We start from the raw sequence: 21,490 nt of genomic DNA, 5'->3' as shown, positions 1-21,490 counted from the left end.
CAGTCCCAGCATCTCCATTATTTGCTGATTTCTTAAATTATAGTAGGGGAGGAGAATTTGCTCTATTTGCAGCAAGGGCCACAGAAACTTTCCTTCTAAAACCTTAGTATCCTGATTCCAAAAGTTTTAAAATATACCCATTTGGGGATGAAATTTCTCTTTTTTATTTCAAAAATGTTTAATCCCTTTCTTTTATAGAGAAACTATAATGAAGTTCACTTAACTTAATTTACTCTAATCATTAGCGGTGATACAGTTTTTCCTCAGCTCCACCTGAAGTGAATCACTGTGCTGAGAGATTTTACTAAAAGTTTAGGTGAGTGAATTCCTAGATATACTACTAAAATCACCTCGGCCTGGCTACTCACCTTTTCCTACCCAAGCTTTCCAGTGACTACATTAGGAATATTGTTCCAGCAGAAGAGAGTGTGTTGTGCCACCAGTGAGCAAGGACAGCATTTTCTGCAAAACTATTTATTCTACAGATGATGCCTTTTCTACTGGTCCATTTCTACAGAAATGAATTGTTTCCAACAAGAAACTCTCTTGAGCTTTACTGGCTAATAGAGAAGAAGAGGGGCTTATGCCAGCACTACTCATCTGTGGTGTGAAGGCAACCAGCTGGGCTCATGCTCCCTCTGAAACTCACACCATGCGGAGGATGCACCAGAGAGGACCTAACCCCCCTGTGGCATCTGCCTTCCCTGAGGCATGCTGATAAGGGAGTGCTGCAAGGAGCAGCCCAACAACACAATATAGAAGCTGCGAAAGTGGCTTAAATAGAAACAGAGACTGACCCTACCCTCTGTGCTTGACAAGACTGGTGTTCTTTCTGCTGACACGTTGTTTGGTGTAACTCTTCCTTCTGTGTGTTTCTGCAGCCTCCTGACCCCAGTCTGAAGCCTTATTTGCACATCACCATCTCACCAGTCCTGCTTGCCTCTGCCCCTCTTTAACAGCAAAAAGATGGTGCTGCTCTCAGGTATCACCAGCCTAAGAGGGGCTGCAAAATGGATCGCATTGAGGGACAAGCTATTTATTATTCTGTGCTGTCACAGCTCCTTCACCACAGAGACCCTTCTGTGGCTGTTTCCTAGGCACTGCTGTCATAAGTAGGATTAATACCGATTAGAAAACCAACAGAATAATCAGTTCCTGTTTACATATTTGTTATTTGAAGTGTACAAACTGCAAAAGCTGTCTGCATTTCCATAATTACGTATGTGCTTTGGACATGCTAGCACAGATTATGAGGAAGGATTAATGGGAAAAAAAACCCAAGCAAATATCTACAAAAATATTGCAGGGTCCTTCAGGTGAAAGTTGTCATTAAAGTTACTGTTACAACATGTGTAACATGTAACAACATGCTTACAGACCTTTTCCCATAAATGAATGACTGTAAACATATAGTTATACATTTTTAAAGCAAAGTTCTGAAATAATTTCAAAAAGAGTAGTACTTTTTAAAAACCTCTCTTCAACATTATTATGCTTTTAATTAGAAAATTACAACAAAATATGCAATTTCTGTTTCTGTCTATAGCCAGCTCTTACTACTCCAGTGACTCCAAAAGACTGAGAAAGGGATCTCTGTGTTGCAGTATATCTAACACCTGGAGAATGGCTGGCAAAATGAGTATTCTGTTCATCTCAGCTTCTGACTGAGATTGCCAGCTAGCATGGAATACAGCGAGTTCTGCTTAATCTGCCTGGTAAAGGCATAGCTGATAAAGGTCTGTTCCTAGTCTTCATAATATAAAGAACCTCTGGAATGAAAGTAAAATTTGAACATGCACTGCATCTCTGTCTATTGCTAAATAATTTGCAAATAAAGCAGAGGCCTATAGAGCAGCTAGAACATGAGATAATCCAAATGAAAACAAAACGCAAAGAGTCAGCCTGAGATTTTCCTATCCGCATGATTATGCAGAACAAGTAAGCCAGAACTAGCTGACCATCACTGTTGATGTGAAAGGGAAGAGGCTGATCTCCAGTCAGCAACCATGGAAGTCCCCGACAGAGTGGGAAAGGCAATGATAAGGGCTGAACAATGTTGGCATTTGTGTGAGTATCTTTGCATGAATACAGCACTGGTCTGATATCTGTCCTGTTGGAGATTAAAGTAATTTTCATTACAAAAGTAACTATATTTCCCTATTGTCTGTGGGAAATGACAAATATGTGTTTTCCCCCTGCTCAGAGAGTCTGCTACACTGTACATCTACAAAACAGACTTCTGAATTGCAGACATGGGCTGCCTGCAGGAGTGTAAATGGAATCAGAAGTGTCAGTCTTGTGTCCTGAATAGTTGACATCAAGTCACTGGAGGCAACGACTCTTCCCCTATGCTGAGTGTTCAGTCTTGAAGTTCCCTGCTTGTAAACAGGAGATGACATGGCAGAGAACACTCTCCTATTGAGACAAACTTTTCTGGTTCTATTTCTTTTTTTTTTTTTGGGGGGGAACTAAGTCCTGCAATGATTCTGTATTGACTTTTCTATCACTTGCAATTTTGAGGGGAGCTGGGTAGAAATGCTGGGATACCTGGCACAAGAACTTTACATACACAGAAACACACACACATATATGTATTTTGTATATAGTTTGTGGCTGTATGCTATTCAGAACTCTGCTCTGACACGAGGCATTGTCAGCTTGCATTGACACTTTCATCCCTGGACCTAAGTGGGGAGAAGAGAATCTCTGCCATCTGGACGGACAATATAGCCTGTGTATTTCTTCCCTGGTATGTTTCAACTCATAAAGGACAAAAAAGATGTTATTTTAAATTGTGTTATCTGTTGAAAGAGATACTCCAAATGAGTTGAAGTGAGTAGAAATCCACCAATCACAGATGCAGTCATACCCCATTTGTTTTGTGTTAGGGTGCAGCAGGGGCTGGGCAGTGGGGGCTCCCCCAGGGCGGGCACAGCTGGATCTCACCAGCCAGCACCTTCAGCAGCGATGTGTGCCCTGGGAGCAGAGTATTTGAGAAGTCAGCTCACAGCCCAAGGTTGGGTCACTGGGGTCTATGGGCTTCTTGCATTCTGATATAATAGAGGATTTTGTAAAATATGAATATTTCATTTGTTTAGAGACATTGATACCAAACTTTGTCTTTTGTTATCCTGCATGCTTGGGGACTGTTGCAACAAATGGCAATGGAAAGCTACTCACCTGGGCATGAGTATTCTTCCTTGAAGAGGCTGTTATGTTGGAATAAGAGCTGACAGATGAGGTAGTATTCAAATCATCTGTGCTGATGTTGTCAAGAGTGTCACTGAGGCCACTGCTAACTGAGCTGCTGTCATCCCAGCTGCAGAGAAAGGATCACATCTACTTTACATACTGTGTCTCCATAGACAGAACACATCTCAAAATCAATAGATGCAATTACTTATTTTTCAAGTGATTTGCCAGAAACTTTTCAGTAATATTTCCTAAGGTACAATGAATATTCTTTTCCAGATTTTTAAATTAATTATTCACTCACAGTCAAGTGGTTGCTTGTTCAATTAATGAAAGATGCAGGTGTCCCCAAAAAATTACCATGAGGTCTAAGTGTAAGTCATTAAAACAGTTTGTTTCATGCTTCATTGCAATCACATTCAGTACACCAGCAGAGAAATCCATTAAGCCTACATGATATTGCTAGCCAAAACATGATTAATATCTTGGAGAACACCTGATGAATTTTCAGGCTACATAAAAATAAAATAAGTATCTTTTCTGCAGCCTAATCCACTGTCAGCAGGAAGCCAGTACTTTCAAAAGTTTTATTTTCTTGTCTTCAGTCTCTGTGTAGTTGGTGCAATGTCATCAAAATACGAATCCCTGAGAATACAGTCACTGGAGCTGACAGAGAACACGTTATACATCTCTGAAGAAATGCAGTCTGTCCACTGTTTTGCTTTGGGAGATTGAGGCAAAGGATGCAAATAGAGAAATGTCACTACCAACTCTCACAAAAGCCTTGCTTTTGTATGGGAGGGAGGTTAATCTGTGTTTCTCAAGATGTTTCTCTATAGAATTGCTTCTCTATGGCATTAAATTTTTACTTTTATCTTATTGCCATATACAGCATTATACTCCCAGTTTTGCGACATCTCCACCTGTTAATCTTGTTCTGGATTATTCCCAGGCCAAATGTTTGAAAAAAAAAAATCACCTTATCACTTTCAATGGGGTTCATCTCCTATAGTTGTAGCTATATAAAAATCAGGTATCTGGTTTAAGATACTTAGGCATCCTCTCCAACCAGTATAAAAAACAGCCTCTTCCAGGAGGTAACTCTTCCTGGCTTAAAATGTCACAACCTTGTGGGATAACTGTCCACTGAAGGTGCCTCTTTTTGTCTTTTCCTTTCCTAGAGAGAAGAGGGTTGATAAAGCCTCTTCTAGATGTATAACTTCTACAAAGATAAAGCTAGGTGTTTCCACATGCTGATAAAGTGCAAAACTCAAGACAGTAAATTGTATCCTTGCTTTGCTGTAGCCTCATGAGATGCTTTATAGACAAACAAATTAAATGCAATCCCACAGTCAAAATAAAGCTCGGTACTATTGCTACTAGTCATTCAGAGCAAACACAAAAAATATCTGTGTCTTTATTTTAATTTGGAGTTTTGGGAGACAACAGCAGTGACAGTGAACTGCATGGAATAAAATGTGTGCTGATGCACCAGAAAGTTCAGTGCACTAGTCCTGTATCATAGCAACTGCAGCAAGCACTACCTTCCTTTTGCAAAAGGTAGAAAATCACATTAGTGAGCCAGCTCAGTAACAAGATAAACATATTTCAGAGGGCAAGAGTTTACTACAGAGCTGCACTTTCCACTGCTGAGTACAATGACTACAAATAAATGTGTCTTCTGCTCCATTTCCAGGTAATAAACACACTAGTGACTTAATAATGAAATTATAATGTCATACATTATAGGCTGTCCACATTCATCTAAGAACCATCTCTGGAAAACTAGTCATTTATGTTTGCTATATTTTCCCCTGTCTAATGCGATGCATAATCATTGATGCTACAAAGCCATTATTAAAATGCTGTGCACCACATGGGAATATACCTTCAGAACAGTGTTAAGACTGAAAATCTTAAAGATGGATAAAAACATAAATAATATTAAATGTGATTAGGTTGTAGAAAAGATAATATTACTTCATTAAAAGCTGCTTTTTAGAAAAGAAAAAAAAATCATAAGCCAGATCTAAGATTATATATATATATATATTAGATACTTCCAGAAACAACGTAAGCTTTTAATGTGTGACATTCATGTCAAATAATATTTGATAATCAGTTTTCTGAGTCTAACTAAGACCCTGGGGACCAAATTGCATCTTGTTTCCCCATACCTCTTTGTTATTCTACTCTATTTTAATTTTTGGTACTTCATTTTGTTATCATTTTTCTCTGTAAGAAAATTCACATTTTCTAAATTCTGAAATAGTTCAGCTGATTCACAAAATACAACTATGTTCTCTACAGCCAAAGTTTTCAGGCAAAAATTACTACAATCATGTTTTCTTTCTATTATGGCTTTTCTAGGGTGTTTCACACTCATCACACCTCACTCACTGGTGGATTATTAGTGGGTCTGGGGAACACTCATGGCTGTGTCTAAGTTGAACAGATGATTATTCTGACACGTCCACTACTGACCTTTCAGAGACATCACTGTATTTGTTTACCTGCTTTCTTTCTGGCATATTGTAAGGACTGTTAGAGAAAGGGATTCCACTTGACACTATGTTTTGTACCAGCCTTTTGAAAAGATATGGTAAAACCAGAAAACTCCAACAGAATAGACCGTATCAGCCACCATTTTAGCAATGAAGATTGTTTCTTTTACTTATTTTAATGTATTATCAAGAGTTCTTATAACTTGCTCATGCAGCTATATTTTTTATATTTCTGTACTTACTGTTTCTACTTTTACCTCTTTCCCCAAATCTAGATAGTGTAGTTGCTATCAGACAAGTAAATATATTTTTGATAATGAAAATGCCTTATTTGTAATTTGGAAAAGACATTCTTGATGATTCATATTATTGTATCCTTTAAGCTAGCAAATGCATGACAAAAATATCTGATAAAATTATTGTGCATCACTTTGATACTGAAAACCCATTCTTGGGAGTCTACAACAAACTCTCTCATTTTAGTTCTTGTTCCTCCTACCCTTCATCAAAACAATATTCATTTGTATTTTAATATATTGGCTAAGATTCACCTTTCATTTTCACTTTATCTTTCATTTATTTTTCTCTTTTTCACACATTGTTCAGAGTCTATGACAGGTCAGGTTAGTACTGCTGCTCATTAATACCCGACACCACTTTGCTTTTAAAGGCACATTTTAGCTACTTACAATGCTGACAAAATTTGATTCTTTTATTTTTTCTTGGCATCAGCCTCAGGTTGATTTCTTTAAAAGAAAATGTCAGCAAATGGTGTTCAGCTATCTGGGAGACTAAGTGTAAAGAGAAAAGTGTCTTGTTTTGACAAGTTCTGGCAACTTTTTCTTTGAGAAACCCCTGGATCCCAAGAGGATCTGGAGAAGAATCTTGATATTCAGCAAGCCATAATCTTATTAAGGATATGAATTTTGCTATTTCTAAGAGAAATCTTCTAAAATCTGAATAATTCATAATTCTCTTCAAAATCACTACTTGCATGTATCTGACAGATTTTTATTTTCAGCAGCTCAGCTCTTTTTGCTTTGTCTGGGTTCAAACTGGCAAACAAGGAAAAAGCAAACAGCCCAGTAGTCAGTGCTCTCCTTGCAAAAGCATGTAACACGCCACAGTTTTTGATAACAAAACCACGTATTATTTTTTCTCTAGAAATGCTTGTAAGAGGTCTTACAATGCTTGTAAGAGGTCTGCTTTAGGGATGAATCTGCATTTTGCATTACAGGAAGATGCCTTCTATCTTCTTTCAAAGAAGTTGAAAGTTCTTTAACAAAAGGGAGTATATGAAACATGATTGAAGCCCCTGGTGTACCAAACTCCCTGCAATCTGCAAGGTGAATACTTTAACTAACAGTTTTTAATAAATTGGGCACCAATAATGAGCTTCTAATTTACTTTACTGGTTAGCATTTGACTTGCAAAAATGTAATGCACAAAATGTGTGCTTTGAACCTACATTTTGCTGCAGGGATACCTTAAATTTAGGTTACTATCAACTCAAATTGCATGTTAAAGCCCAGCACCTCTTTTTAGGCCTTACTATTGCTGTCCCTCAGCTTTCCAGCTGTAAAGTGGAGATGACACACGCACAAACAGTCACAATGATGGCCACTGTGTTACAGCTTACATCCAAAAACATACCTCATGCCTTCTGACTTTGCCCAGACTCTTTGCAATAACTTAGCCAATATTCTTTCTGTTTAGCTCTGTGTTTTTCTTTGAAGTACTAGTTATGTCGATGAGATTATTTGCACTAGCTAAAGCTCATCCCCCACTTCTAGCCTGAATCTTTGTGAAAAATTCTTGCCCATTTTGAGGCAAGAAATAACACTTCTGCTGGAGAAGACTTCCACACTATTTGTCACTAATTGGTGAAGGTGGCTATGCATATTGTACACATCCCAGTGCTTCACAAACTGCTCCAAATGCTTCAAGCAAAGTTTCAACTCATTGACCATATCAAATACTCCATAAAGTTGAGAAATTCACAACTTGCTATCTACACAGTTGGTAAGTCTCCATTATCACTCTTTGTCTCAATTTCCTTAGTGTGCGCTAGTACTGAAAATATCTCCTCATAAAAATCCTCTCATTGACCTCCCTACCACATAGTGCTCTGGAAATAGCAACGTGTCTGAAGTCAAAACACCTTAACACTGAGTGCTTAACCTCAGTATGTAGAGCTGAACAAAGATTACGAACACATTCCAACAAGCATTCCCTCAAATGGCAAGATAAATTGCACTCAGCTGTGCTCATGAAATGTTTTTCTTTGCTTTCCACAAGTATCTGGTTTGTTGCGGTTTTTTTTGAGTTCACACACTGAACTATATGAACCAAATGAGGAACATTTTATACAAAATAGGACATTTCACACACCAGGCAGGCAAGCAATAGAGCTTTAGGGCAAAGATGCAATTTCACTGTAGCCTACATAATGAGGACCTGCAGAAAATATGCAACACATTTTTCTAGATTTTTGCATGAGGTCTAAAAGTACTGGATTAGGAGAGCAACAGCTGACAGTATGTGACAAGAGGAAGTAGTATTAGCAATCTGTATTAGGTCCATCGATACCTAAATTATCATCCTTTAAAAGTACTTGTTTCAGAAGATCAAAGCAGTCTAGTTGCAGACAAGACATGACAGAGCACTCAGACATGACCGAGCACTCAGACATGACCATTCTTCCATCCACCCTTCCTGTTTCTATTTTCAGCATTTTCCTACTAGCCCTGAAACTTGCCATCTTACAGAAGTCCACCATACTGATAAGTTGGGTTGATGCCTGGGATTTGTTGCAACATTGGCATACTTCATTAATTTTTGAGAACACTTCCAGCCAAAGTGCTTAAGTGTGCAAATAAAAAAGCTTTACACAAGAAGATATCAGACACAGCAAGAGTCCAATCAATGTGCTGTCAAGAATGCCAGAAAATTATGGTTCCTTCAATGTATCCAGCCCCTGGCATTGTTTGACAAGTTGCTGGCATTGTTTTCTTTGTTTCATTAACCATTTTTGCAACCAGAACCAGGAGCTACGGTTTTCAAAAATACAGCTCTAGAAAACAAAACCAAAAACTTTCCTCTTAAAATATTAATTTACTCAGAATAACTGCTCTCTCTGGGGAGGTTTGTAAATGAATGAAAATAGCACTGTATTTGTCACATGCTTTGTACTGCACATGAAGAGCTTTAGACCACAGCAGTAAACACATGTACTTGATTAAGAATGAGGAATCGTTAGTCACATTTTTGCTAATGCCAGTGGAACTCACATATCCCCAGGGACTTTTGTGTGGATTTGTGATTCAAGGAATCTGAACACATTTAGCAAAACCACCTTCACTGGCTTTTTATAGCGACTTTGAGCTTTCAAACTGTGAAGATGTTTTAAAGACTTCTAAATCATTCATTGCCATGGCAGGTCAATGCAAGGTAGTGCCCAAGTGTTTTTCTCTTGCTGGGGGGGAATGGTCTTAGAGGACAAATAAGACAACTGAGATCATGACACAAGAGTAACACTGTAAGCTGAAAAGAGACTTGACTTCCGAATGAGGATCTACAATTCCATACTAAGACCAGGTCAACGGTGAGCAGTGAGGCATTATCCCTCTCTCTGCCTGCACAGAGCTCATTGTTTTATGCCAATGAATCCCCAGATGACACAGCTTTCCCTGTCCCTTTCTTAGAGCCTCTGGATGTCACGACACAATTTTTCATAGAAACAGTAGAGGTATGAGAAGCACCAGCAATTTTTTTGATTAGTATAGCATACTTCCATGTTTGCCAGATAAGATGCTAGCACACTAGTCTACTGCAGTGGCTAGGACTGGGACATCCTCAGTTACACTGGATAATTATTTAAATTACCTTACAGTTTTCTGAAAATACAAAATCCCTGGATTTAGCCACCTGTGAGGTGCACAGCTACCTGGGGTGTAAGGTAATTTGTGTCAGTGATGTGCAAGGTATCTACATTAAATGTTAGCTGGGAAATAAAAGGTTGTCATTAATCCCCAAGGTAGTCAGCAGATTACCTGCAAAGGCAGATATATCCCAAGGGTAAGCAGGAAAGACTGGAGAGATAACAGCAAAGTAAAGGACTTAAGCTATATGCCCACAGTAGAAAGTCTGAACTAGTACACATTTGCTTTGGTCACACAGGCCCTGCAAGTGGAAGACAGAACTCACTAACCATGAGCTAGTGTTTAAGCTACTTCTACACACATAAAATCCATAAAACAGGAACAAAATGCAAAAAATCAGCCTCCACAACACACTCCATGGAGGTGGTTATTGCTTCTCTACAGCACACCAGTGAAGTGTGTATTAACATGCATTCTGAGCTGCTGCCATGAAATCTCTTCTCTGACCCCCATATTTCAGGTCATGTTTCAGGAGAGTAAGGCAGGACTCAGCCTAATATAAAGACTTTATAGCCACTTCGATAATTGACTTTTGAGAACAGAAATGATCTCTTAGCTCATTAAGAGGAAAAGATAAGAAAATAATTGGACAGTTTTACTTAAAGCAACTCCTCACTAACATGCCAATATTTCAGCTGGCAAAATCTCTCCTTCAAAGTTCAATTCAACATGAATTAATCCCTTTTAAATCTTGTACTGTGATCTCAGCTGCTCATTATTCATGAAACAGCTACACTGACCCTTCACAGACAGACTCAAGAGGGCACAGAATTTGTAAAATCAGTACTTTGCTTCATTCCACAGACTGTTAGAGCCAAAGCCCAGACCCTGAACATAACTAGAAACTTGCACGAGCCATAAATTTTCCTATAGCTATTCCATGCTCATAGCTAAATGCAAACATAGCCAGCTGGACTCATACTTCACCACTTTTTCCTCAGCAAGTGTAATGCATTACCTGTCATACCCAAACAGGGCAACTGCCAAAGCCTTAATCCTGAATTATTTTGAGGTACATCATGCCATGTACATTCCAAAATGGATACACTCAGTATATTCGAAGGAAAATTGTTTAGAGTTAAAAAGAATAGGAATGTATTAATGCACCTGCTTTCATGCAGTATCACTTTGCAAGGGTTTTTAAATTCATGTTAGAAATTTATTTTATACCAAGATCCAATTAGAAAATTATATCCTACTTTAGATATTAGAGCTAGCCAAGAGCACAATTAAAGAAAACTGCATTTTTGCAAGGTCAGTTAATTTCCATATTCTTCCAAGCATTTAATAAGTGCCTTAAGAAATAATTTGGTTTTAGAGCCAGCAGGGGAAAACAAAATGAATTGATGGAAGATGTACATTCCTTGTGATAATTATACATACCTTGCAAAACCTGCATACCCACACCACAGGATCTGAATAAGTCTTTGCCAGAACCCCTTCTGGTTTCCACTTATTTCTGAATACAACACTTAATCTGACATGATAGGGACAGCAGAAAGTTATTATCTAACTCTAAATTCATAACAGAATATATCAACAATCAGAAGAAGGAATTTTGCAAAATGAAACTTAGGCATTGAATAAAACAATAAATATCCAACTAGGAAGATATTTCATTTCTGGAATGCAGGCTGTTGTTTTTCTTCTTTTTTTTTTTTTTTTTTTTTTTACATGAGGCAGATAAACAGCATCCATTTTTAATTATATTTTGAACAGTCTATGGAAAATAGTAATATAGGGGCTGAAGCAAGATGTAAGGAAGTAATTCCATCAAGAGCTGTTGACAATATCATAACAAGCCAAGGGAGAAAATCTTTTGATGGAATTATCTTCCCGCTGCTGTTTGTTAAATTTTCTACATACTGGATGCAAGAGATGTTTAAATTTTTCAAATGCAGATTCAGACAAGTTAATTAACATTAGTTGAAGGAACATAAACAAACTATCTGCCTATGCAGTTCTTCAAAAGATAAAAAGCAATATAAAGCCATACTACTTCTTGTTACCTCACTACTTCATGAGGTAGAAATTTCATTCTTTGTCGCTGTTGAGCAGCTAGCAGAGTAATGAATGCATCAGTTCTCAGTGGCAAGAAGGAATGACCTTTATTGTTTTGATTTCATCACATTTATAGAGTTCTCAAAAGTCACCCAGATTGGTCAGTCAGAAGCCTTCCCCCAGGCCTGATTGGCCAGGCCTGCACTGCCCAAGTTCTGGGACACTGTTCCAAAACATCCAAACTTTATCTTTATTTACAAAACACAAGAAAACCTCTCATGGGAAAAACTGTGCTAGCCACAGCTCTTCACTTTGTATATGGCCAATTCCCATTCCCAAATGGGAAAAGATAAATGAGGTCCCACAAACTTATAGAAGAATCTCATGGTATCTGCATTTGCAGTGGAAGAAAAATTATACTGAAACCAGCCCCTTAAACACCCTGAGATAAGCAGAATTTGCCATTCACCTTTGCAAACTGCCAGTCAGCTACTTCAGATGGGAGGGAGGTATTGAAATATCAAACCTCTTTACTCAACCTTGTCTCTACAGTATGCTAAGAAACCAAACAGATCCTCCTGATAATTGTTCAGAGGAGAACTATTCCCAGTAATTATATGCCCAATGTCAAAGCCCTGATTTACTGGTAAACTGCTTTACTGTGTACAGGCTCTCACATTTAAGCATTTTTGTTGCTAGAACAACCTGTCTTGTTTTTGCTTATAAGCAGAAGCAGGGATTTATTTTTCCCGTCTGCACCTAATTAAACTCAATCTGAAAAAAACAGTGTACATAACTATGTTAGCAGAATGATAAGTAAATCTGTCTTCATTGTGTTCATGATACTCATCCTATAAATTTCCATGATGTAGCAAGACTTAAATCCAGCAGTTTTATACCGCAATACAGCAAGATTTGTAGTGGTTTTGGCTGGTGAGGAATATTTGTTACCCCACACTGTCATTTGCTTAAAATGGAAAGATGTGGCAGACAGAGACTAAACCAAAATTCTTATGTTTAATTTGTAATTTCACTGGGTTTTTTTTAATCATCCTTTACAATTGTAGGCTGACAGTAACAACAGAGAGTTGGACACCTCCTATCCTTGCCTCCTCATTGCAGAACTCCCTAATAACCTTCTTACCATAACATGGCATAACATGGTCCCAGAGCTGGCAGCCTTGCACTGCCATCCAAGGAGCAGGGAGAGCATTCTGGCTGCAGGACACATCCCTGAACACATGAGCAGTGTTGGAAAAACAGTCCCTCTGAAAGTGTAAATGAGTTTACTCTGGGAGGCAATGGGCTTCCTCACGCATACCCTTGTACAAAACATTTTTTCCTTGCAGGTCTCAAGAGGAGGTGCTGGATTGTTGAGGTTAGCAGTACATTGTGACTGCGGGAAAAGGTGCTAGTTCCAGGCCTAAAGAGCTTCTTAATAAAAACGTTCCCCCTTGAAACTCTTTGAGAACTTGATCCACCCAAATATTTTCAGATAACGAGGTAAGCCTATTTCCTGAAGCCTAATAGGATTACTTGCTTGCAATCAGCATTGCAACAACAACCTGTCTAGCAAAGGACAAGTTAAGCTGAACACAAGGATCCTTCTTCTCTTGGCTTTCCTTGCCAGGATTGTCTCTCACACCTCTTGCTTCTTTCCTAAATTTTGCTGAGTAATGACCCAGGTTACTCCTTTAGCAGAAAGTAGGAAAGGACATTCCCCTGCATCTGCATGACCTGACTTTTAGCATCAGTAAGGAATAAAGGCTTCATTGGTCACTCTCCCTGTTCATCTGCCCTTCAGGGTCTTGCTCATCACTGCTGCCTAGGCAAAACCACTGACTAATTTTAATAAAACTTTGTAGAAAACAAAAAGGTCAAAAAAATTACAGTTCTCTCAAGAAAATAGCCATATGAAGACAGAGGTAAAGCAGAAGTATTTCTGAAAGAAATGTGCAATATGAATTAAATATATCAGACATTCATGACTCTGTACATAAATCAGACTGCTTATAAATCAGCAAAACCAAAAGCTTAATGCAGTTCAGGTGCATATTTATTCTCTTTTTAATAAATAGCTTAAAGGAATATTTTTATTCGGGTCTGAGATTTGCAGATTTTCTGATTTTTAATTCCTTCTAGCCTTTTTACCAATGAAGGTCAGGGTGCTGAGTTTAGAAAACACAGTTTTCAGAACCTAACTTATTTACAGAGGTTTAGCCATCCAAGCATTAACTGGATATTTGGATTTTTTTAATATCTCAAATCCTCAATATTTTCTTGCTCTGCATTAAAGGGCTATCTTGGAATTTACATTATTGACACTGCTTAGTTTAAGGTAAAATCTGTTTGAAGGGTTTAATGTTATCTTTAATCCTGACTTGTGCCAGGCTTTTGCAGCAAATCTAAATGCTATTCATTTGCACCTTATGCTACATAACTGCTTTTCGCTAGGTCATTAACAGCAATCATTGATAGTAATAGTAATTTAATTGTGCTCAGAGATCACAACTGTCATTGACTCTATCACCAGGAGTTTTCAAATATATTTCTTATTCCACATGCCAGTGGTACCTCATTCTTTTTGGTCCCATAATCCCTTAAAAAGTCCCTGTTCCATGAGTTTATCATCTTGCCCATGAGGGTAGGAGCTCACGTATGGAACTATTACTTGAGGTTTCAACCTAATCCCTATCCAATTTGTAAGACTCTGGAGAAGGCAGGGTTTTAGGAGTAAGTTATAGGCCAGATAAATTTCTCAGGTTTCTGGACTATGAAAGGGTAAATCATCTGGCAGCTGTGTGGATATAAAGCCAGGTGGAAATTTCCAAAAAATATTGCTGACAACATAGTAATTTTTTAAATAGAAAATAAAACATCTTGCAAAATTAAAAAAAAATATTTACTCAAAATATGGAATAACTTAGGAACTAATTTTTAAATTTCAGTGAATCTATACTTAGTGATATTAAAATCAGAAATAACTTTCTTGCACTGAGAAAACAGGTGTAATAGGACACTATGAATTTTCTTTTTGTATCTTAGCTTTCAGATGGTTCAATTTACTTAATTTGATGTTTCAAATTATTGTGGAAAACTGTACTTAACATTGAACAAAACTATCTTTTTCTAAATTGAAGATCTTCAATAAAATATTATAACATATACTAGTGATATGAAAAAAGTATATATAATAAAATAATAAAGAGTAACATAAAACGGAAACCAAAATTTTGAAAGATCCTTTCTTTTCTCTTAAATCAAACATATTCAAATTTCTCTTGTAACAAACTAAAAAAAAAAAATTGAATACACAAAATTGAATACACAAAATTGAATACAAAACCAGAGCCAAAATATGAAAAATTCCTTTAAAAAGAAATTACATATTTTGATCAAATCTCTAAAGATACACAATCAAAAACAATACCTAATTTTTATGCATACTAAACATTTTGGTATTCTTCCTAGTACAGAGACAGACATTTCCTGTCCTTGCTACCTTCTGTTTTGTAAACAATTTTCTTCAAAAAATTAAGAACCCAAACCCTTTAGAAAGTTGCAGTCCTTCTTCTGGGTAACAGAATAGTTCCCTTGGCTGTTTTTAGCTCAAATTTCAGAGAAACAGTACATTAAAAGAACCCCTATCAGCTGAAAAGGTGGCAGCACTAATGTATCTCACCATGAGTCCTCCCTTTCCAGGGGACAAAAGTACTGAAATTACTACTACTGCCAGATTGACTGAAAGAGAAAAATGGTGCTCATGGATTCAAGAGACTTTTGACACAGCTTGTCAGTGTGGTGTGAATGGGAGGTTTTAGAAAGGGGGCACATTTCTGCCTCTAAGCATCCTCAGCAGGAGGAAAACAATGCCTGATCTCCCTGGATGCACAAAGAATTACCTGAATGAATTTACTCCCCTAACATACCAAAACCTATCAAAAGTTTAAGTAATTTAGTTCTGTTTCTCTTGGATTCTGGAAGATTGGGAAGCGCCCTGAGGTTAACACTAAGGGGCAGAAAGAGAATTCTGTGACAGGACCAAAGAAGTGGTGAATGACAGCGACAAAAGTCCTATGGCTGTTCCTCCCCAGCCCACCACAGACACACACGTGCTTGAGGAATGGTAGCAGCAGACAGAGGCAGGACAGGAGATTTTGGCACCTGATGGGTCTTTTCTCTCTGTTAAGGCTTATGTGCTCTGTCAGTCCCACTGCATCCTGCCAGGCACCAGGGGCAGGATCTCTCCAGGCAGCTCACTCTGCTGCACAGACACCTCATCTCAGAGCCAGTTTAAACGCCTCTCCAAAATTATGATGATTCCATTGGGCTTGCAATCAAGAAGCTTTTTAAGTGCAAGTTATCCTTGCAACTTTGTGAAATTTTAATTAACTATAGTAATATAAATTGCAGGTTTGGTATTTATTGTTACCACCCAAAAAAACCCCAACCCCAAGCAAGCTGTGAAAGTGGGGAAGTGGATCTAAAATCACTGAGAAAAGAAAAAGAAAGAAAGCATGCACACCATTCTTTCAGTTCACTTTTTCTACATGAAAAAAGAAAAAAATACTATAAAGGATAGGCATGAAGCCTGTAGTTCTGCTGGAAAGAGAACAGAAAGGACTAGAATCCTCTTTACCACCTGTTAGGAGAACTGAGACTTAAAATTCTCATCTGCAATGTTGCAGAAATATTTAGGATGCAAGAAAAGCAACAAAAGACCAGACAGCAAAAGATTGTGGAAATATGATGGATTGCAGCAGAGAGGGACACCAAGCTCAAACACTGCATGAAAAAAGGGTGAATGTCACCTACAAAGGTCAGAGCTCCAGACATTAGCAGGGAGTAGAGAGCTTGGAGAATTGAATTATTGCATTGTCTCTACCCTAGATACATACAGCCAGGCAAAGGGCACTGCAGACAGCAGCACAGGGCCTGCAGCAAAAATCCTCCCATGCAATTCCAGCAGAGAAAGTATGTTGCCTTTACATTAGTCAAGTACTTTCTTTACTTACTTTTCACCTGAAATTCCCCTGTTCTCTCCAATTTAACCTAAAATTCAGATAATTTTTGCTCTCTGACAGACTACATAAAATTATCAGAAGCAGCGGAAATTAAAGGGCAGAGGGTATTGCAGTAGTGAGAACAGGTTATGGCAGGCTGGAAACTCCAGTGTAAATTTACCTTTTAAAATCTCCAGCACATACAATATTACTATTACTGATATCATAGCTCTTCTACAAATAATCAATGTTTATAACATCTAGCTTTCTTCCTAATAAAAAGGAACATTTGTAATCTCCCAAAATTGCAATTTCCAGGATGGATACAGAATTACTGGCTTAAATACAAATCACAACATGTCCTAAAATGATTTTGAAGAACTTAAATTTGAGTAAAGGGGTACCTATCTTATACTGGTTAGCAATTGAGATTATTGTGCTAAAATATAACAGATAGGACCAACTATGAGAGAAGCAACATTTATTTCAGAAGTAACATTTATTTATTGCTAGAAAAATGAATGATGACTACCATTTTCCTTTGCAGTAGTGCAAAAGAAAATCCTGCGAAACCACCACTCCCTTTTCTTGACAATATTGCTTCAGTCACCGCAAAGGCAAAGGAGGAGCACAATCACAGAGGAAATTCTTCAATTGCCTTGCTATCTTTTGTGGCTTTTTCCAAAGGAGGAGAACAACAGAGAGAATACTCAGAGAGAGGACCTCTGACCTTGCTTCCCTTTTTGCTAACTCGCTGCCTTAGTAAAGATGTGTGCTTCCTTATCCTTCATTCAACTCTCTAATTTTCATTTGGCACCTCTAACATTGCCATTGCATCTAAGAGAAATTCATGTGAAGTTCATGTTGTATTCAAGTAATACCATTCAAATTTTCTGATTGTGAGATACTTAAATACAGATGATTGTTGTATGTGTTAAATGGGTTAAAGATCCACTTTTAATAACCATATTAAAACTTAATGTTGGAGACAATATATAGACACTGTTCAAAAGCCAGGTGGCCATGGGGTACTCTATGCTCAGCAGTGAAGCTCTGTGTATGGCTTTCCCCTCTCTTGGCATTCTCTTTCTCTGCTGAGGCACCTGATACATGTACATGGGCTTAAGCCCACATTAGCTTTCAGCCTCAGATTCATTCTACAGAAATCTAGGCTTCAAGCCAAAATGTCACTTTAATTAATGCTGGTGAAGAGTGAAAACAAGAGTCCCAAGTAAAAGTTCAAGTAGGAAGCCAGTGGCAGTCTGCAAACAGACTTGCCCATGACTTGACCAGCTCATGACAGGTGCTCCCACACACAGAAAAGAGAATCTGGTTGTTAACAGATAATTAAAGAAAACATCACAGGATTACTTCTTATGACAAACAGGAAGACTCCATAGGATTTTCATTCACTTATTCAAGTTTTTCTCTGAAAAACTGCAAATTTTACCCCTTCCTCCTCTGATTAAAACACAAGCATGAGTCATCCATGGTCTGTCTGCAACGCTGCAAAGTCTAGGAGTCTCCCAATACTGACAAGGCTCTCAACCCCCACTTTTTTGCTTTTACACTGCTATTAAAAGCATTTGGCAGAGTAGAACATGGCAAGCTTGGTTCAAGCCTCTGGTCATTTTCAGATCTGTCAAATGTGATGGCTTACACTTGGGAATGCTGGAGTGTGCAACCTTGGAAAATAAACAAGCTATTAATCTCTCCCATAGACTGTGCAGCATGTGAGTCCATCTCATTATCTCTTTGTTCTCTTCCACTATCAAAATAGTCTGTCAGTAGAAGTCAAGATATTTATTTGTTAAGAAAAAAAATCTGACATCTACTGATACTTGATTCTCTGTTTATTTGCCTTTTGTCTTATCAAATTCTTCAGGTTAGGTTTTTCTAACAATTTTTGGGCTTTTTGTTTGCTTGTTTTTTATGGTATAAAAACTTTTAGCAGAGTTTGCCTGAAGGAAATTTTCACTCTTTTGCTGAAAGCAATTTCTTTTAAAACCCCTTACTAAAGACACCCACAAAAGCAGAAGTCTCTTGGGGAAGAAATGAAACAAATTGAGATATAAACCAATGATAAATTTTTTAAAACAACAATTGAAAACAATGAAATATATTTCATGAAGCAGCTCACAATTAAATGCCTGATCCTAGCTAGCCTTTTTAAAGGAATTAGAAATTCGTAAGGATAATGCAAATACACATTTTTAATATTAGAATAAAAATAAAAGCCCCTTTATGTTCTAAGGTATAAATGATCCCTAAATACCTTTCCCGTAGGATTAGCATTTTCCTAAGACTTTCCTTAGAGAATGGAGATCGCCTTTGTTATTACACTGTAATTTAGAGAATTTTCAGCACTTACTTCTGAGTGATTCAGAACATAAATTTCTTGATGTTATGTAACATCATTTTTCTTTATGACACGTAGGATTTGGGTAGAGATCAAAATTCTCAACCATTGATGTCTAAAACTGTGACAGTTAAGCAGTTAAGGACACCATCAAATAGCCTGATTTTCCCAGCTATTGCACACCTTTATGTCTGTTAAGAGACAACCTGTCTAAAATTACAGCAAATAATGCATCTGAGCTAGGAAAGCAGAAAGGTCTCCTATTACTTCTTTATTTCTATCTATTACTCCCAGATATGAGACAGATTAATTTGCTGCTTTAAATTATCTGAATTAATTTCTTAGCCCCTTTTTATTTTTAAAGTTTGAAGGGGGAGGAGTTGGTTCACTCCTGAATACTTACTCTTCATCTTTTATACACTGATGTTTTTTATTTCTCTGAAATCAATGAACTTTACAAATACCGAAGAAAATCTAATGAGAAACTGCTAAAATGCTCTGTTAACGCTGCTTGAAAAGATCATTCCATTTGAAAGTTAATAATTTCTGAGTCAGGTTCTGAATGCACAGTACATCAAACTTGACAGCTTTTCCCAAAAAAAGGTTGTGTTTGATGATTATTTTAGGGAGTAAGATCTGATGAATATTCACGTTCCAAGCCTAAATTCACTGGCTTAGAGCTCTTCAAACTAGCCATTTGGTTTCCTCTGCCTTTTTAACGTGTCCGAAGTGTTCTTGCAGACAGATTGGGTGACAACCAAGTAGAAACATTAAACTACATTTTCAAGACTATGCCTTCTCTCTGCAATGTCATTAAAATCACTGGAAGTCTGTGACATGTCTTTTAACAGGTTACTCTCCACAGTAAAGTTTACTTTTTGGGACTGGGAAGGAAAATCTATTGTGATTTGCAATTGCTCTCCTAACAATAAGAAAATTAACTTTTACATTGCAGCATAGTGCAATATAACTGGAATATGCAGGGCCAGTAAAAAACCCCAAAATCTGAACACTCTGAATGACTGAAGAGAGAGTATAGCACAGAGCTGGTGTAAGAAAATAAATTCTCTGTCTCTGAGATGGAGAAATTCAGTATTGAAAAAAATTAGTCCTCTTAAGTGAGACCAGACCATCAGTTCACCAAATTCAGATAGAGCCTTCATCCCACTGCAGCTTGCTACCATTAAATGTAAATCAAAAGCTGGCAATCACTTCTTATTTCTTATAATTCAGGCATCATTTTGCAAACTGCCGCTTTCTCATGTGCTGCCATTTATGTATAATATTCTTACTGCGTATGTAGACTTCAATGTACAGCCCAGTAAGTTCACAACATGCAGCACTGTGAAAGATAAGCCTTTGAAATGGTGTGACATTTCAGGGTGAACTGCTGAGCCATCGTTTTCATAGCAAGCCATATTTCATAGCCAATATTACCTTGTGCAACTGAGAAATTGTCTCCCAAGGCCATGACATGCTACACAGTTCTGTGAATCCATCGAGAACCTACACCCCTACAACTAATCATGTAAAGTCCTAAGTAATGAGATCTTCAGTTACTCCCTTACTGTAAGTGGGCCACAGAACTTATTAGGATTGAACATGAATTCTCAGTGAGACAGAGATAAGAGCAGAATACTGTATGTAACTTCAAAAATAAATTATAAGCCAAAAGGAACTTTCCATAGCTTAAAAACCTCTGCAAGTAGAAAAAGGCCTTTTATTTCCCCTTGCTCACCCAGCAGTGCCGTGCTGGTTCAAGATGTTCTATTTGGAAACGTCACAAACAAATATTATTGGGAGCAGGGAGAAGGAGGGAGAACAGCTGACAGTCCCACTGACATGATGGCTGCCTGGCAGCGACGATTAGAAGCAGTGTTGATAGGCAAAGGCAAAGATAAGCAGGAGACAACAACCAAATCCTACTTATCCCTGCCAATGCCTAATTTACCCAAACCCAAAGCTCTCTTTGTAGGCTAGTTGTGACTTCACCTCCCCCAGTGACAACCCTCCTTTGTGTTCTGCAGTGGTGACCTTTTCCTGCAGGGCTCAGCAGCACTAATCCACCCTGTCAGCCACCCCAGGAGCCTCTTCTATCTTTAACCTTCATACAAAAACCTTAGGTATCGTGGTAAGCAGAATTAGTAGCTGCTGCCAGAATCAAATCATTAAAGCCAAATGAGTTCATCGACATTGTTGTCACTACAATGAATAACCTAATCTCAACTGCTGTAAAAAATATTGATTAAAAGAAAAGATTTTAAAGAAGTGGCTGCAGTTATTTTCAAGAGATTACCTGCAGAATAAAAGAATCTGAACCAGTATTCTGGAAAAATTATCTTATTTTGATCCAGGTTGAATTATTTTACCTAACTTGCTTTTCACTGTTTTCTAATCAGTTTACTGTGAATTGCTCTAATTTAATTTGATATTCAGATATTTGATGGATGAGAACTTCCTTCATAATTTTTTTTCTGCTACTATAGAGAA

The 21,490-nt window shown here is 37.7% G+C and overlaps 1 protein-coding gene across 12 annotated transcripts in view; it reads right to left on the bottom strand.

Moving 5' to 3' along the window:
* The window catches only part of NAV3 (neuron navigator 3), a 508,081-nt gene that overhangs the window by 63,990 nt on the left and 422,601 nt on the right, over window positions 1-21,490 (bottom strand). For all 12 annotated transcript variants that reach the window (XM_085045498.1, XM_085045490.1, XM_085045433.1 and 9 more), the window contains one exon: window positions 3,181-3,319. In XM_085045498.1, coding sequence (XP_084901624.1) covers window positions 3,181-3,319 — 139 coding nt within the window. The remainder of the gene's footprint in view (window positions 1-3,180; window positions 3,320-21,490) is intronic.

This window comes from Lichenostomus cassidix, chromosome 1Aa, assembly GCF_008360975.1.
Source record: "Lichenostomus cassidix isolate B80296 chromosome 1Aa, HeHo_3.0, whole genome shotgun sequence".
In the NCBI taxonomy this organism is placed as follows: Eukaryota; Metazoa; Chordata; class Aves; order Passeriformes; family Meliphagidae; genus Lichenostomus; species Lichenostomus cassidix.
This window is presented reverse-complemented; position numbering and strand designations above follow the sequence as displayed.